A 19,850-nucleotide genomic window follows, 5' to 3' on the forward strand; every position below is an offset into this window, starting at 1 on the left:
TTTTATCCCAGCAATAGAAACCTGAACTAACACACCCATGTTCATTGCTTATCTCTCATAATAATCAGAATATTAAAGATGCAAGGTACCACTATATACTAGTTAGAATGCCCATTTTTTTTAGAAACTCAGATGATTTCATTATAAGAAAAATGGATGGAACTGAAGATCATCAGTTTAAATAAAGTAGGCCAGACTCCAAAACAAATGTGCTTTCTCTGATTCACAAAATCTTGACTCAAATAAGCAATCATCAAATTCAGTAAGGAAGAACTCTAAATAATTTCAAAAGAAAAGAGAGGTTCATGGGAAGAATTAATATAAAATGTAGCTTGAATTTTCTAATATGTATTATCTGAATTTCACTGATATGTGTCAGAAGTGGGACAAAGAGGGGAAGAAAGTGAACCAGCATGAGAAAGGATGATATGGGAAGGATCTTATGTAGGGAAATATGAACAAAATTCAATGGCACATGTGTCTGAAAACATGATAATTAATATCTTCATTAATATACTATCTAAGACAATAACTAAAAAATCTCCAGCAATATCAAGTTCTTACAAATATTAAAAACATGTGAAACTGGAAATTGGTGCTAGCTCAAATATAGAAAAGACTCTTGAAGTTTCTTATGAAGTCAAAGGTAAGTTAACCACTAAAACTAGTTCTGTTACTCATAAGTATTTATTCAAGTTTAAAGAAAACTTAGCCATGAATATGCATGTACATTTCATATGTTACTCATAATTTCAGGTATCTGGAAACAATACAAATAACTCCAAATTGGAAAGAGATTAAAAAAAACTAGTAAATACATATAAAATAGAATATTACTGTGCAGTAAATTGATATTCCATATAAGCATACATAAATCTAACATAAGCACATAAAATTAAATTCATTATACAATAGAAAATAAGACAGATTAAAAGTCTACATAATATGTCTATAAACCATAATCCTTTCTTATGATTGTGAATGGCTATATGCTCTCAAAATTACCTTATTTATTAACTGAAAATAATGGACAATTTTCTTCTAAATCCTATTTCAATATTAATTGAGATAAATTATGTTCAAGTAAGCTTAGTGTTCTATATTATGGGAGCAAAGCATATATCTTTTGTACATTTCCTGAAATTCACTTTTAATTGATTCTAATATCAAAGGCTACTTTACTATTTTTATGGATTTACATTTAAAGAGTATCCCAGAGAAATCTATTGAGTAGAGGATATTATCTTATTTTGTTTTTAGTTATGTTTTAACTGAAATAGAAATATATAACTTTATACCTCCCTATCCCTACCTCCAGTGCCTCCCAGCTACCTTCCCTTGAATGCATCCTATGCCCCCTCTACTCTCAAGTTGATAGTCTCCTGGGCCTTTTTATTATTGTAATATATATATAACTGGCTTAATCCATTTTTGTTGCTTGTGTGTATATGGTTTCAGGGCTAACCTCTCCACTAGACAACCAATAAGGGGGCTAATCCCTGGGAGAGGCAAATTCTCATTCCTGAAGGAGTTACCTGTAATTCTTCAATATTGTCTTTTGCTAGACTTTTCACTAATTGTTCCTGCACAATTAGATACATGTTCACTGAGAAGACAATCATATTCTATCTGTAGTTAACATTTTACACCAGAGTTTTTCCATACAATTTTTCATCTCTGAATTTCTCAAAGTGTATATTAAAGGATTTAGCATAGGAGTGAAAACTGTATAAAATACTGTAATGAATTTGTCAATAGAGAAGTTATAAATAGGTCTGGCATACATGAAAATGCAGGGAACAAAAAAGAGAACAACCACCATGATGTGGGAGCTGCATGTGGACAGGGCTTTGCGCCTTCCTTCCTGACTGTGATTCTTAAGAGATCTTAGGATGATTCCATAGGACAGTATGAGAAGTATAAAGACAATAATGCACATGGCCCCACCATTGGCAATGAGAGTAAGACCAATTATGTAGGTGTCAGTACACACAAGTCCCAATAATGGGGACATGTCACACATAAAGTGGTCAATAATATTTGGACCACAGAAAGGAAGGTTGAAAACAAAGACAATTTGAATCAGGGAGTGGGTAAAACCTCCAAGCCAGGAAAATATCAACAAGATGATACAAACCCTTCGATTCATAATGGTTAAATAGTGCAATGGCTTACAAATTGCCACATAGCGATCATAAGCCATTGCCACCAGAATGACAATCTCTGTACCACCAAATAAATGCTCTATAAAGAGCTGACTCATGCAAGCTGTGAAGGAGATGGACTTTTTATCACACACTAAGTCCATAATCAATTTTGGTGAGATGGAAGTGGAATAAACAATGTCCAGGAATGAAAGACAGGCAAGGAAGAAGTACATTGGAGAACCCAAGGAGGGGCTGGAAATAACTGTCACCACAATGAGCAAGTTGCCCATAATTGTCACAATGTAGATGAGTAAAAACATGACAAATAATACTTTTTGCCCAGCAGGATCCTGAGTGAGTCCCAGAAGGACAAATTCCGTCACATTGTTGCTCTCTCCCATTGGCCCTTCAGAGCACTTGTGTCAAAGATGACATCTCATTAGAACAAGACTTTGTGATGTTGTGAACATGATTCCATTATGACATGGAGAATATCATCATCATTTCTTCTACAATGATGAACCTGTAGTAGATATTAAGTAAACACTTCTTAAGTTCTGCTTCTATGAAACCAAACAGATTTTCTGTTTATAATTCTGTTTCTTCTACGATTATTATATTAACCCTATAACTAGCACCCTATTTCTCATTACCTACTTGGTCCCATGTTTATTGTCATCGCTGAAGTTGTTATATTTAAAACACATTAAATCACCACTGCCACCAGTAATGACAAAAAAATAACTCTTACTTTTCAGAAATCTGGTTTCTATGGTATTAATAAAGCTTCATTATATCAAATAAAATAGAAAAATAGAAGCATTTTTGTAACTCATTTTGTCTGATAAGCCTGTCTCCAAAATATGATCTTGATTTCTAAGAGCATAAAGCTCATTGCCATGATATAGTAACATTTAGGCATATGACTTGTACTTCTCAAAAGACTTTCATTCAGGAAATTTAAGAGATTTTACTTGAAACTGCATCAAATAATTACAAATGCATTTGAAACATCTTTGTCTATGGCAATTGTTTGAACTAGTTGTTATGAGACTTCCCAGGAACCACAGTTTTGGCACCACATCCTTGATTTTACTTAATTCAAATAACTCAGAAATCTTCTAGCCCATGGCATCATTAAATCTTTATCAGTAGTTAGTTTTTTCTTGCTCTTAAAAGACATAGGTAGTAAAACAGGAGAAAACAGAAACTGAAAACTGGGATAGGGAATACTATTATTAGTTTTAAGTATCAACTTTTTGGTTTACAATTTGTTCAATTAGGTATTCAGTATGTACATCCAGGAAAGCAGTGTCTTAAAAGGAAAAGCCAATCCTCCAGATAGGAAGGCACTAGTCTGGGTCATTTTCTAAATTAGTTACAAATATGTCACAATTCACACAAGAAATGATTAGATGAGATAATTTCACAATCTTTCCAAACTGTCTAACGGTAATTAATGCAACCTGTTTTTTCACTTGGCTAACATTTTTTTTTTCATTCATGCATTTGGAAAAATTCTAATCACTGATAAATGAGATATAGTAACTACAATGATGACATAATGACTCCAGTTATCTTATTGACAGTGTGTAGATAGGACTCATAACATATTTTCAAGAAGAACACATGTCAGTGTTGGATAATATGGATTCTGAAATCATTTGGCTACATTCAATCTCAAGCAGATTCCCTTGCCATGAAATTGACCTTGGCCTATATCATAAATCTCTCAATGTTCCACTCCATCATTTTATCAGAGGAGCACACTTAGATTTGCCTTTATTTTGTCACTTTGTTGCTGCAGGTACAGACAGAATGTATAAAGCACTGCTCAAAGTCTTTTCCAATATGCATATGATAGCAGTACGTAATGTTTTGAGAAGGACAAAAATCATCATAATTCCTGTCATAGAAGAATTACTGACTTAGTACAAGAATAATACTATATCTATTTTGCATAGATAAGTAAAAGGAATATTTATTGACCTGTGAATGAATATAGTATGCCTAGAAGCAAGCAAGAGGATTCTGTTTGCATGGATTCAATAGTGGAATGGAGCATGTGAAAGAGTTTATGAGCTCTAATAAGAAGCTTAACACGATGCTCTCTCTGTGTGTACACTTTCTATTATGCCAGCATCTGATCCAGCTAATTCAGGAGATCAGCACTTACAAAAGCTACAGGCAGCAAACAGCACTCCTGTTGAATGACAAAATAGAGTGTTGTGCATCCAGTACTCAACCTTCAATGTCTTACTTTCATTAATGTTTTGCACCTTCACTTTTATTTACTAATAGTTTGCCTGAAAACATCTCTTTGTCCAGTTTAAGAATTTCAAAACAGAGTGAAAATGAAGATTTTAAATCTAAATTGTTCTGTGTAAGAAAAGAAAAAATAGACAACAATCAGGTTATGAAACTATAACCAAATGTTCTCTGTATGTTCAAATAAACTTTTGTGTTTATTTAATTTGCCCTATTCTTATCCCCCTCATGAGATTGTCTGACCATCTAGAAATGCATGTACTAAGTATATCACATGAATACACACCTCATATTCCATATCATAAAGTTTCCAAAAGTTGGGTACCATGGTAACTCTCTAACAATATTATGGTGATATATTGTGTACCCCAATAAAGCTTACCTGGATATCAGGGGACAGAGCCAGCCACTAAATTAGACATAGAGGGCAGGTAGTGGCGGCACATACCTTTAATCCTATCACTCAGGAAGCAGAGATAGATCTGTCTGGATCTCTGTGAGTTCAAGCCCACACTGGGCTACATGAAAGAAACAGAACCAGGTAATGGTGACACACACCTTTAATCCCAGGAAGTAATATGGCAGGACATAGAAAGGTAAATAAGGCATGAGGAAACAGGAGCTCGCTTTCTTGAGGCTGAGAATTTCATAAAGGTAAGCCAGTGGCTGGCTGTTTGCTTCTCTGATCTTTCAGTTTTCACCCCAATATCTGGCTCTGTGTTTTTTATTATAAGACCATTTAAGATTCATTTTACACACTATGATTGTGCTTTCAGCACTAGTCAATAAAGATTTTTCTGGAAAACTATTTTCACACAATTTTCAATAGCATTATGGTACTTTAACATAGAAATTAGAAGTATCTAAGTGAAAGTATATGACCAACAGTCTGATCATAGGTTGTTGTTTTTTTCTGTGTATATGTACTAACATGTTGGTTGGTGTCACTTAAGATTCATACATAAAATTAACCCATTATAAGCTTCAAAACCATAAAGCATTTTTTGCCTGTACTCAAACACATGATATATATAATATTAAATTTGCTAATACAAATATACATGTGAGTTTTTCTTTGATAAATGTCTTGGAAATTATAATATAAAGTATTAAATTAATTTTAATTGTTATTCACATAGCATTTAAATGGTTTTAAATTGGTAAATAGAAAATAGGCACCAGCCAGGTTATGAAACTAAAAACAAATGGACTCTGTATGTTCCAATGAACTTCTGTGTTTTTTTTTTCACATTACTTTGCCCTATTCACATGCTGCTCATGAGACTCTCTAACCTTCAAGAAATACATAGTACATTGTAAAAATACTTACCTTGTATTCCAAGTTCAATACTTCAAGAACTCATATCTTGCATTTGTCCTCAGTGGAGGGAATCATGAATTCTTTTATTAGAGAATGCTGTAGTTTATAAACATATTAGTACACTTGTGAAGACAGGTACAAAGATACTAAGACATACTACCACTACTTCACTGTAGAAATGTGACTGAAAATTCTTAGCTGCTGTGAAAATAATAGACAAAAGTAAAGTTACTTAGTTCACACAAATATATATAAATTCACTAAATTAATGAAGGCTAATTATTCAAACCCATTTTACAGTCACACATAAACAAAAGATAAACATTAAAGAGAGTTATAAGAATTTTTGTCCTTTCAGTCTGTTTTGGTGAAGCAGATAAAAAGATATTTCCTTGACGATTTACCAAAGCTACCATGTGTTCAGCTCTTCAATATTTCTAACATTTTAATAACAATAGAAAAGCAGAGATTAAGTACTTGGCAAAGCTGATGACTTCTTCTTCATAAGTGGAGCAGCCTCTTCAGTCTTTTACTAACTCCAGGGCAGTTGACACCTTCCACAAACTTCAATAAACAGTGGATACAAAAGAAGACAATAACTTGAGGACTAAATAATAAGACATCTTCCACCTCAAGTATAACTGAGTTTTCAAAAATCCATTGGGTCATTCTAATAAATAATCTTTCATTTATGTATATAGATAATCTTACATGTGCATGTGGCTCTGTGTCAACATTTCCAATAAATGAACTTGTTAGAAGGCCTGGCAGAAAATTAAATGAAATATCTCCTGGACAGGCTTATTCTCCTGAACAATCTCTAGGGGAAAGGTGCTGAGTTACTCACAAGGAGATTAATTAAATGCCAAGGGACATGAGAAATCTATAATGTTACACATACAATTCTAAAGGGTCACTACTTCCCTTTCTTGGTATCAGAAGGTACTATGCATCCCACTGAAGGACAAAAGTTATCAACACCCTTACACAGCAGTAATCCTAAAATAGTGACTGGTAAATCAGGATAGTCCATTGGTATAATAGAGGTACTAAACTCTTGGAGGTAACAAACAGCTATCAAAGTGGACTGAAGGCCTACTCCTGAAGAAGGAGCTCATTCCTAGTACTGTGAACCTAGCCAAGTACATGGGGCTGGACAGGAGGTCATAGATGCTAGAGGAAATCCTAGTACTACCATTTTGTTAAATTGATATGCTATCCAACTGCCTTCTAAGTGCTTAACTCTATACCCATACACTAGTGCAATTTTTCCCCTTATAAAATCAAGTTCTCCTTGCAGTAGACAAACATTATTAAAGAGATCCACAACTAGGCAAAGAAAAGCGAATAATTGACTATGGAGTGTTTAGCCTTACATGGCTCATCTCTGCCACATTTCCTCCCCCTCCAAGGCTCAGGAAACATAGTCAAAGTAGAGACAAAATGTCTGTAAGTGCCAACAATCAGGGAGGACTATGTCAAATCATTGTCATTCTAACATGATATAGTCACTAAACCATGAACTCACAGTGGCCAGGTTTACCTACACAAGACCTTTACAAGATCAAGTCAGTCTACATTCTGGGTCTCACATCCCACTGAGGAGCTATTTGTAATTGAAAGTTAATGAGAATGGCCCTATATCATACACACATGAGCAACACTAATTGGATCTATGAATTAAACAGAGAATGTTGTTTGTTTTTGCTCTTTTTTCAGGGGCCACTACCCAGCTCCCAAATAAATCACACATGGAGGCTTATTCTTACTTATGCATGCCCGGCCCTAGCTTGGTTTAGTTTCTAGCCAATTTTTCTTAACTTAACTTATCCTGCACTTGTCTCTACAAATGCAAAATGAACAAAAGTAATGCACCTTAAAATAATATTTCCTAACAAGATGGCATGAAGTTGGGAGGAGAAATGTTCAGATAGTGTTCTGGGAGTGTTAGGAGAAGGAAATATGGAGAGGATATGATCAAAATTCATTGTATATGTATATGAAAATCTTAATGAAAGCTATCAGGGTTCATCCCCAAAAGCTTTCTCCCAGAGTCCAAGGAAGAATCTACAACCAGCTTGGAATCTACTAAGATGAGGATATCAAAAATCTATACACACCATGCTCAGCCTATCCACTTTATTGTCCTAAGTAATCTTTAACTAAATATACAGCTTCTTTTCATCTCTCTTAGCTCCTCTCTTGCCTATCTATCCATTTCTCTGCTGTTCTCTCTTTGTTCTACCTTAGTTCTACCCCGAGTCTCTGAAGTTTCCAGTTTTTATACACATCCAATCAGCAACTCTTTGGCCAAAGCAAGGTCATAAGGCTTGAATTCTTTTAAGGTCATAAAAGCAGATAAGAGTTTATACCAGGCAGTGACTGTTAGGCTTTCTTTATGACTCAAGGTGGGAGTGATTTATAAAAGCCTCAGTGAGGAGGGGGATGGGAGGAAGGAGGACAGGGGAATCTGTGGCTAATATGTAAAATTAAATTAAATTATAAAATCAAATAATAATAATAAATTAAAAATTTAAAAATAATGAGATTATACAGAAATCTTGATGTATCAATTTAATATCCATTGGATAGACATGTTTAAAGGAGACTACCAAATCTCATGGTTTTTCTCATTTTTGAGAAAATTGCATATGTTGCTTTCTATAATTATCATATTAATTTATTGCCAACAGCATTCAAATATTTGCTATATTGGATAGACATTTTTTGTCTACTATGTTGTTCATAGTTTTTTAAAGCACACACTAATATTTTATTACAGTTTTGTTATTTGTATTATCTTTATGATTAGTGAATTGGTGATGTTGAACAATATGTTCTGTATCTCTTATATTTGGTTATATTTTTTGAGAAATTTCTGATCAGAACCTTTGTTGATTTTAAGCAGATTATTTATTTTCTTACAGTTGGGTTGTGTGATTTTTCAATATTTTTATATTGAATTCTCCACTAATAAATGGCTTTAAATATATTTTTAAAAAGCCTCAGTGAACTATTAATGGCAACAGGGTCGAATGAGAGGGACAGAGACCTTAAATCAATTAGGTAAATCTAAGAAGGGAAAAAAGGGTATCCCTGTGTAATATTGCATTCCTAAGTGTGGTTAGATAATAAGCTAATTAGTAAAACAAGGTGAAAATAAGTACAAAGTGTTAATAATTTGTCAGGGTGAGGTTAGCTTGTGGCAGCACTTTACTATCTGCTGGCAAGGTAAGCCCAGGGCATGCTGGTTCCTTATACTATCTAAAGACTGTGAATCAACAAATTCAGACATGTAATTCTGAGAATATCTCAAATGAGATACTTTTGCCTGGACGCTTAACACTGACCAAATGCCTGCTAATGAAGGAATTTCAGGAAGGCAGACCTCTAAGTTTACACTGGAAAAGGAACAAAGACCTGGTTGTGGGAAACAGTTATTTGCTTGTATAACTGTTTTCACACACAGCTAAAGAAAAGTTATCCATATGCCCCAAACGTATAGTGGAAACTATGCCCAATAAATGATCAATCACACTGTTATAAGTTCTTGGGAAATGAAGCAAATGGGAAAGCTACAAGAGCACACAGGAAGTCCACTGCAGGAAAAACTCATACATTCAAAAGGCAATAACCCCAAAACACTTCATGTTTTGGCTTCAACCTCCACCAGAGCCCATGACTTTAATGGGCCAGCCTTGTCAGTTGCCAGAAGAGTTCCCATTTCATATTTCTGCAGCTATCAGCAAACTCTCATCGATTAGACCAAAATGCTGTAATGTTAAAATGAAAAAGATTATAGATAAAATGATCAATGAACTGTTAGACAATATGAAACACTTTGGAGAAGCAATAAATGTGTAAATCAGTCTAAAAGAAGCTTACCCTGTTTCCCTGCCTAGCCATAACCTGGCAGAGTACAGCCTTACTCTGGCATTGGAGAGAGACTCTAGCCAAGAAGCTCTTGGTCTCTGAAAAGAGAACTTGAATTGAAGAATCTGTTGTAGCTGACATTTCTTGAAAAGATAGTCAGCTACAGTTCTGAGCAATTGATAGGGATGGTGATATCTGAGTTCAATTCTCTATGATATGGGGCCCTGATGAATCCATTTCATTCAACCAGTCCCCTTTTCCATCCTTTTTATTCTTACTTACATTGTGTCATAAGATACTTTCCTCTCTTGATGGTAAGCATAGTGCCTTCCAGTATGAAAGCTAGTCAATAGGGATGAAACTTCCAGGTTAGTATCATCTTGGTTTATCCAAGGTCTATGATTCAAGTATGCATTGTCTTTAGCAGTAGGATCCTAAGATAAAGTTCTGAAAGTTAACCAAGGACAATGATAATAGTCTGCAGTTTCAGGGACCTCACTGACTAACAACTCAAAAATAAGTAATCTTTACTGGCATAGGATTTTAACTGATAGTCTATAGTGTCCATCCACTCATCCACCCATCCCCATTATAAGACATTCCTGCTTTGTTTGTTTGTTTGTTTGTTTGTTTGTTGAGACAAGGTTTCTCTGTGTAACTACTCTGGCTGTCCTAAAACTTCCTCTGTAAATCAGGCTGGCCTCAAACTAACAGAGATCTGCCTGTCTCTGCCTCCAGAGTGCTGGGATTGAAGGTGTGCACCACCAGTGCTGCATTATAGAGTATTTTCATTTCAATTATTTACATATGTGTCTGTACATATGTATATGTTTTAGGGAGCATCTACATTAGTAGTTTTCTACATAAGTTTTTTTAAAGGCTTTTGTTGTCACTTATCCCTTCCCATACTACCTCCTCTACCCTATATCATACCATACTCCATTTACTCTTTTCCTTTTCTCCCTTTCATACTACACACATTCTATCTTCTTAAGTTGAAATTCCCCAATTGCTCTGAATAATTTTCTGACTTTTATGGATAATTCAATTTAAACTCATATACCTAAAGGTGCACATGAGAAAGAACATGCCTCTTTTTATTTCTGGGCCTGTGTTACCTAAACTCAGAATGATTATTTTAAGCTCTATATATTTATGTGCCAATTTCATAATTTCATTTTTCTTACAACTTAATGAAATCCCTTTGTATGTATGTACCACATACATACATAAACCATTCATCATTCGATACAAGTACAGGCTGGCTTTTTGTTTTTCTTTCTTTCATGGGATGAATGTGAATATTTACTTACATTTTTATTTTTAGCATTAACTAGGCCAAGAACCTTTGCCCAGAAAGGACATAAGAGCTATGAGAGAACCTCCTACTACTATTTTGCTAAATGGACATAGAATAAAACTGAGCTATAAATAGCCCATCTAGATGAAAATCTTTTGGCAATTGGTGAGTGCTGGGAGAAGAAGAGTTGGTTTTCTTCAGAGTTGTTGCTCTTGGAGCATAGCATACTCCATAGATGACTCTACACTCATACACATATTGGTAGACTTAGGTTGAATCAGTGGTTTTTAAAAAGTACACATGATATTGGGAGGAAAAATTGTAAGAGAAGGATAGAGGGGGAGTTCAAGGGGAAGAATGAAGTGTAGATTTGATCAAAATACATCACATGTATACATGCAAATTTAGTATAAAAGCTCAAAGGATAATGTATTCTCCTTTTCTGGGGGCTTCATATAATGAAAAGCATGTTTAAGATTCATTGAGTAGACAACATAAGCCTTTGTTAGAATTTATTCCCAATTGATTGTATACAGCTAATAATTTCTTACTCTATTTGTAGTTAAAATTTTATGCCAGAGTTTTTTCATGCAATGTTTCATCTCTGAATTTCTCAAAGTATATATTAAAGGATTCAACATAGGAGTGATAACTGCATAAAAAACAGAGATAGATTTATCAATAGGGAAGTTGGAAACAGGTCTGGCATACATGAAAATACAAGGAACAAAAAAACAGACAACTACCATGATGTGGGAACTGCAGGTAGAGAGGGCTTTACGTCTCCCTTCTTGACTATGAGTCCTGAGAGAGTTTAGAATTATTCCATAGGAGACTAGGAGAAGGATAAAGACCATTATGTAGCTTACTCCACCATTGGCAACCACAGTGACACCAATGAAGTAAGTGTCAGTGCATGCAAGCCCCAATAATGGATACATGTCACACATGAAGTGGTCAATGACATTGGGACCACAGAAAGGAAGGTTATAAACAAAGAGAATTTGAAGCAGAGAGTGAACAAAACCTCCTGTCCAGGCCACTCCCAATAGCAGGATACAGACCCGTCGATTCATGATGGTCAAATAGTGCAGTGGTTTACAGATGGCCACATAGCGATCATAGGCCATTGCCACCAGAAAGAAGACCTCAGTACCACCAAATAAATGCTCTACAAAGAGCTGGACCATACAAGCTGTGAAGGAAATGGTCTTTTTATCGTGGAGTAAGTCTGCAATCAACTTGGGTGAGATAGTATTACAGTAAACAGCATCCAGGAGTGAAAGGCAGGCAAGGAAGAAGTACATTGGTGAGCCCAAAGAGGGACTGGAAATAATTGTAAACACAATGAGCAAATTTCCCACAATTGTCACAATGTAGATGATTAAAAACATCACAAATAATGCTTTTTGCACAGCAGGATCCTGAGTGAGACCTAGGAGGATAAATTCTGTGACATTGTTGTTCTGGCCCATTGATCCTTTCATAAGGCTTCAGAGAAAAAACACATAAGAACAAGGCCTGGCATGGAGCTGTGTACGTGACCATGGGTCCATTATGGCATGGAGCACACAATTGTCCTTATCTGCTTTGGTCATGAACCTGTAGTGGACATTTAAAAAACATTTCTAATTACCATTACCAAGAGCTGATCACATCTTCTGTTGATCCTGTTTCACTTAAAATACTTTTCTTAAGCATATAAGAATGGAGTCTATCTCAAGATTTCAATGGATCTCTATATCATCCTCATTCATACACTTAAGCTTTTTATTTAAAATACATTATATTTTAGCATAGTTGTTAGCAACCAAATAGTGAATGTGTTCCTGATTTATATGAGCTTAATCTCTTTAGTGTCATTAAAGTCTAAATTTATCAACTACCATAAAGTAACTTTTTGGAGGGGGTTGTGGTGTGGGGAATATCTTTAAAATATGATCTGTAACTTCAGGAGCAATCAGCTTATGGCTATGATGTTACACATGATCTTCACATCTAAAAGGGATTTCTGTTTTCCTGTATATCTTATTCAGTTTTAAAAGATTGAACATGAAGCAACATCAAACAACTATTGAAGTGCTTAGTACATTTCTGTCCAGAACAGTGATTCCACCTGATTCTTTCTCTGAAGAATTCCAGTAGTTGCCATAATTCTCCCCATTGCATCATAACACTACAGCATTCAATAACTTCAAGGAGATCAAATACAGTTTAACTGAAATCTTTTGACCCAGGACTGTTAGCGACTATTTCATCGGCTGCTAATATGTTTCAGAAACCTTAAAATGGGAGGAACAGTGAAACAGAAGAAAACAGAAAATGGTAGAGCACTAGAGAACAGCCTATACGTTATACACAAACCTTCCTGCTTAAAAAGTACTCAAGCAGAAATCCAGACAAGCTCAGAGCATCAAAATAAAAATGGAAACGTCATGTCCTACATGGAAAAGCCAGCACCCAAGTCCTTTTCTAAATGTCTGTTGTCACACCAAAAGTCAGTCACTAAGGAAAATTATTTCAAAATGCTTCCAGTTAAACAATCTACATGTATACTCCTGCAGCCCTTTCTCTTTCTATTCTACTGATTTATTTTATCTTTATATTTGCACAGTCATGTAACAGATTTCAGGCTTACTTCCATATCCTGAAAAATTCTACTTGGTAGTAATTAAGATCTGATAACTACTGTGACCAAATAGTGGCTATGTTGCTCTAATTGAATGTTATCTATAGAGGAACCAGGATGTACTGGAAGGCAGTGCACAGGGCAGTGGTAAATGATAAAGAGTCTGGAGTGATGCAGCTCATGTTGCAACCACAGGTTCATTAACTTGATATGAAGGTAACTTTGGAACCATAACAAACCTCCCTATGCTGCTTCTTCATCATTTCCTCCAGGAGAACATGCTTAGCATGTACCCCCAACACTTTGTTATTCTTGATATATGAGATAACTAAAGCACCACTTAGCATCCAGTATAAATCTAGATTTATGACTGACATTACCAATGCTTTTAAGAGTTTACTCTGAGCAAAGACAATAAACCATCTCAATCACTATCCACTGAGTAAGAATGATTTTCACAGCCAAGGATGTAAATAGCAGTATATCTTGTAATTCATGAACACCATTTGAGGGATAGATTAAAAATGATATTTTAGGGATTACCTACTTTATCAAAAGTAAACGCTGGCAATATTTACCTGTAAAGAAATTCATTTTGTTTAGAATCAATCAAGAAGATCTTCTGCCGTGGATATATTAACTGGGGTAGCAAGGAAACCTTAAGAGAAAGTCTGACAACTGTCTAGAAGCCATGATGCAACTTTACACGTATCATTCTCACTAGTGTCAAGTACTGATACAGGAGGTCTGGAGAGCAGAAGCCACAAGCTGGTCACAGCACAGCTGCTGAAGAGCTTAAGAGTAAAATCATTCTGTGTTCAATACATGTTTTCACATCTTGCTTACCGAACATTTAAACATATTTAGTCTCATTGATTATCACTGCTCCATTTCAAGAGGACCAGTCTCCAGATTGTTTCAATTAAATAGCAAGTATAGAGCCCTCAAGCTATTTAGTATGCTATATAGTTTACATGTACAAAGATTTTATACTACAAACAATATAGAACAGTATAGAGGCATTTAACATTAGCTGTTAAGCTTTTCTAGAAAATAACAATTTTTAAGACATGGTAGCCCTTAATATAACATTTTTATGAATCTTGGTAATAGTATGTAAGAAACTCTCTAATCACGGTTTTCTTTATGTATATGTACTAACTTGCTGGCCAAACATCATTTTAAGATTCACATATGAATGCCTACATCAAGCCTCCAAAATACTCATTAAAAACATTCCCCTTTTACTCTAACACATTTAGTGTATATAATTTAAATTTTCTAACATAAATATGTATAATTACATACTTATTAACATATCATGTAAAATATATACATTACATAAATAACAAATAATTGTGTTTTATATATTTAGTTATATAATATATAATATGTGCTATTGGTCATTGTGGAAAATAAACACGTCAGTATAAAAAATTAATCCAATATATTATGTATCATCCAATGAGCTTCTGTGTTTTCCAGATTTATTATACTAGTTTTTGTACCTCTTTGAAACTTTCTGACCTTTAAAGCTTTGCTTTATTTCAGTACAACACAAGAATATCACATTTTGTTCCTAGTCTGATGTTGCAAAACTCTTATCTTGTCAGATAAAATCATTGCCTCCTTTACTCAGTATAAATGAAGTATAGAAAGATAAATACATTTATGAAGAGAGATATAAGGACCATCAAATATAATATACTTACTTTATAAATGTAGTTTAATGTTATTACTTGCTATAATCAAATAAAATGCTACATTCACATATCAGTGTGAGACAGTAACTTAATTAGCAGAAACTAATGTTCAAACTCTGTATGGATAGTAAAAAAATTCATTTAAAAATGTACTTATATCAATTTTTCCCTCTTCTATTGTGATGAAACAAAGTGAGAATCTTCATTTGAGGATTATAGTAACAAGCTGTTTGTCTAGTTATTAAACATTTTATGTAATTGTAGAAAGCTTGAGATTTAGCCTCATAGAAAACTGAGTGGCACTTTCTCCTAAGATTATCCTACTAGAGGATAATCTCTTCACTCTTTTACTCATTGAAATAAAATCTTAAGATTCTTATCTTCTAATTAAAAAAGAAAATCATCTTGTATCACCAAGCATCCCAAAAGACAATTGATATTGTCCACAGACTTCTATAAGTAATGATGAATATAACAAGATAAAATGATACCTTGAAGACTAGATACCAACTACATGTATCTAGCTTGGACACACTGTGTTTCCAGAGTACCCCATGCCATTAAAAAAGATAAATAATTCCTCTACTTTAGTGCACCATTTTATTTGAACAGGCGACTAGTCATAGCACCAGGGAGAAACTGTGTTCATTATAGATTAATTCGTTAAAATACTTGGAACCAATTCAGAAAAAGAAATCTCTCCTGTACAGATTTGTTCCCCTGAAAAATCTCAAGGGAGGAAATGCTCGTATATTACAAAGTGAGAGTAATTAAATGCCAAATGACACAAAAAGCTATAATGTGAAATAAGAAAAATCCAAAGTGAGATGATTAATAACTAACAGTTGGACAAGTAAACATTATGAGATGTTTTGGAAAGACAAGTAATATTCAATCACCTACAGAAAGCAAGCAGCCCAGACTCCTCAGCTACCCACACACTGGCAGGGCACTCTCACTCTGAGAGTGTCAGGGCCCTGCCCAGAAACTCTGAGGTTCCAACAAAAAAACTTTGAAACTGCACTGCAGAATCTTGTGTAGCTGACATAATAATTCTTAAGTAGACTGTCAGCCATACCCATTTGGATGGAGTGGAGAGCTTGGGTAGATTCCATATTCCCTTAATATGGAGTCACAAGTAATTTTATACCATTTTTCAACCCCTTCATCTCAAGCCATTTTGCGTTGAATAATTTTTATTTAAAATCGAACTGTCTTCCCTACATCCCTCCAGCATTTGTTGTTGCTTGTTCTGTTGATCTTTACCATCCTGACTGGGCTGAGATGAAATATCACAGTTGTTTTGATTTGTATTTTCCTGATTGCTAGGGATGATGAACATGTTTAAAAATTATCCCTTAAGCAATGTTTTTCTTCTAAAGAGAACTCTCTCTCTTCAGGTCCCAAGCCCATTTTCCAAACAGGTCATTTGGTTTTGTTTATTTTGTTGTTGTCAGTGGTGGCAGTGATGGTGGTAGTGGTGGGTTTTTCTGTTTTGTCTTTTTTTTTTTTACTGTTTTTTAAGTTCTCTATATATCCTGGATATTAATCCTCTGTTAAACGTGCAGCTGGCAATGATTCTCTCCCATATGTAGGCTTCTTCTTCACCTGATTGATTGTTTCTTTACCCATACAGGCTCCATAGTTTCATGAAGTCTCACTTGTCAATTGTTGACCTTAATTCTTGGACAAAGGGTGTGATAGTAAGGAAGAACATTCCTGCATCTATATCATGTAGGATTCTGCCTATGTTTTCTTCTAGAATTTAAAATGAACTGTAGCCAGGACTTCCACGTATAGTTCTGTAATTAGGCTTATTATCTTCACTAGTCAGTATCTATTGTTGTTATCTTTATTTGCAAATAGGATCTTCTGTGTCAAGAGGCCAGATGGACTCTACTAAAACTTAACTATTTTCATCTTATGTAACAACAGATAAATCCAACATCATATGTAACAGATACATTTATAATTGTGCCTCCCTTGCTGGTGAGTGAGAAAAGATACACAGTGCATATTTTACATTAAAAAATCAACTCTGCAATGATCAGATTTCTGAAGGGTTTATTATCACTAGAAGATGGAAGGATTACACATGATCCGAAGTCATTATCTCTTTCTTCTGCCATCTGAGTCCAAAGTACCATTAATGCTTTCTGTTTATCTGAACAAAGTTCCTATAAAGAAAAGAGCATGGAAAATACTCATATGTCAGAAAACTTCTATATTCTTGATAATGAATTGATACACTTCTCTATAACCTTTATGGTAAAAACACAATAAAATCCAAAAATATATTGAGCAATAGGGTATTGAGAGTACAATTTGTGATAGGTTCTGAAGTAGTCAAAATCTTACTATCATGTATTACAAAATTATAAATATTGAAAAATGAATGCAATAAATGTTTATTCTAGAAATTATTTCTTTGAGAATAAGACTCTCCAGGCTTACCTAAATCATTACAAATGATGCTAAACATGTTTTATCCTATAATTACATAGAGATTTTATGTCTTTTAAAGGTCTGAATGTTTCACTTATACGCACTAATAAAAAGTAGAAAGATTTTTGTTAACAATGAATATGTTCTTTAAATATTAGTGACAGCACTGTCAGTTTATATTACCACATTGTATCACATGTCGATATTTACATGTGTGTTCTTGTGGGTATATATTCATGTGCCTTTTACTCATATTAATATGAACATAACTACAACTCGTGCTTAAAATTGGGGAAAAACCCAAGATCCTTTATTTATTTCCAAAGGAACTTCTCGAGTTGGAAAGCAAAATCCATCTGTGTATCTAGTGAAATTCTCCCTGTAACTGGTAAAACATGATCAAAGGCCAAAATATGAATTCCATTGACTAACCATTTGCTTTTTAAGCACAGAATAATGTCTGGATATTCAGAGACTTGTGTGGGTAGCCTCATTGTTTGCTTGGCCTGGCAAGCCTTTGATGAATGGGTGATCAATAAATGCAGTGATGGACAGTGATATGAGAGAAAGTGGTTTTCACCACTTGAGGGAAAACTAGAGTAGGCCATTTAGATCTGCAAAGACACATGTCTTGTGAAAATGAGTCTAATTTTATATATTTAACAAATATTGGGAGAATATTATAACGCACATATATAATGAAATTGTTGTTATTGATAAAGCAATTAACATATCCATCATCACTCCTACTCATCTATTTTTCTCTGCTATGGCTCATGATGGTACAATCTGCTCAATTTAGTGAAATTCCATAACTAACATACTTTAATGTGTTGTAGTCCTCATGTTGTATGTTAGATCTCTCCAGTCATCCTATATATTTGCTGTATTATATCAATTCATTTATATCTCCCAGATTTTAGCTCCCATTCCAGTCTGTTCATGAGTTGATAGCTCCTGAAGTTTCCAAACCTCATCTACAAATAATCCTACAATGAACAGAAACACACAGGCATCTCTTTTGTGTGTTTATCACACTAACTGGGAGTGTGCAGCCAACAGTGTTGTTTCTGATTCATTTGGTAGTTCTATTTCTAGGTTCTGAGGAACCTACATAGTGAAATGTCATGTTAGTTTGCTAATTTTCTGAGAACAGTATATGAGAGCTCACTTGTCCTGCACCTTCAATATCATTGGTCATATGACCTTGTGAAATACCCACTTAAACTAAGATAGAATGATATTTCTTTTTTTTAACTTTTACATAACTTTTTTATTTTATTTTATAATTTAATTTAATTTTACATATCAGTCATGGATTCCCTTGTTCTCCCCTCCTGCCCCACTGCCTTCCCCCAGCCCACCCCCCATTCCCTTCTCCTCCATGGCAAAGACTCCCCTGAGATTTGAGTTCAACTTGGTAGATTCAGTCCAGGCAGGTCCAGTCCCTTCCTCCCAAGCTGAGCCAAGTGTCCCTGTATAAGCCCCAGGTTCCAAACAGCCAGCACATGAACTGAGGGCAGGTCTTGAGTCCCACTGCCTGGATGCCTCCCAAACAGATCAAGCTAATCAACTGTCTCACTTATCCAGAGGGCCTGATCTGAATGCAAGCTTGTACAACCACTTTGGAAATCAATGGCACTTTCTTAGAAAATTGGAATCAATCTCCACAAAGACCCAGCTATACCACTCTTGGGCATATACCCAAGGAATGTTCAATCATACCACAAGGGCACTTGCTCAACTATGTTCATATCAGCATAGTTTGTAACAGCCAGAACCTGGAAACAACCTAGATGCCCTTCAACTGAAGAATAAACAAAGAAAATGTGGTACATATACACAATGGAATACTACTCAGCAGAGAAAAACAATGACATCATGAGCTTTGCAGGCAAATGGATGGATCTAGAAAAATCATCCTGAGTGAGGTAACCCAGACTCAGAAAGACAAACATGGTATGTACTCACTCATAAGAGGATACTAGATGTAAAACAAAGATGACTAGACTGCTACTCACAACTCCAGGGAGGCTACCTAGAATGATATTTCATTGTGAACTTGATTTGAATTCTCTTATTATTTGTATCTTAAACAAATTATTACATCTAGATGATACTTCTGTTCCTCTACTGTATTTTCTATTGTAAAATATCTACTGAA

At 34.8% G+C, this 19,850-nt stretch overlaps 2 protein-coding genes across 2 annotated transcripts; both read right to left on the reverse strand.

Annotated features, from left to right (window-relative positions):
* Window positions 1-1,618: 1,618 nt before the first annotated feature.
* On the reverse strand, window positions 1,619-2,548 carry LOC114685916 (olfactory receptor 4A5-like). Its single transcript, XM_028860555.1, has one exon. It carries the CDS (start codon window positions 2,546-2,548, stop codon window positions 1,619-1,621), a length of 930 nt encoding a protein of 309 aa, XP_028716388.1.
* Window positions 2,549-11,445: 8,897 nt separating this feature from the next.
* Window positions 11,446-12,384, reverse strand: LOC114685907 (olfactory receptor 4A5-like). Its single transcript, XM_028860548.1, has one exon. It carries the CDS (start codon window positions 12,382-12,384, stop codon window positions 11,446-11,448), a length of 939 nt encoding a protein of 312 aa, XP_028716381.1.
* Window positions 12,385-19,850: the final 7,466 nt, after the last annotated feature.

Source organism: Peromyscus leucopus, chromosome 4 (genome assembly GCF_004664715.2).
Source record: "Peromyscus leucopus breed LL Stock chromosome 4, UCI_PerLeu_2.1, whole genome shotgun sequence".
In the NCBI taxonomy this organism is placed as follows: Eukaryota; Metazoa; Chordata; class Mammalia; order Rodentia; family Cricetidae; genus Peromyscus; species Peromyscus leucopus.

Bases quoted from the DNA above. Each gene is read 5' to 3' on its own strand.
- LOC114685916 (XM_028860555.1), bottom strand. From the start codon at position 2,548: ATGGGAGAGAGCAACAATGTGACGGAATTTGTCCTTCTGGGACTCACT.
- LOC114685907 (XM_028860548.1), bottom strand. From the start codon at position 12,384: ATGGGCCAGAACAACAATGTCACAGAATTTATCCTCCTAGGTCTCACT.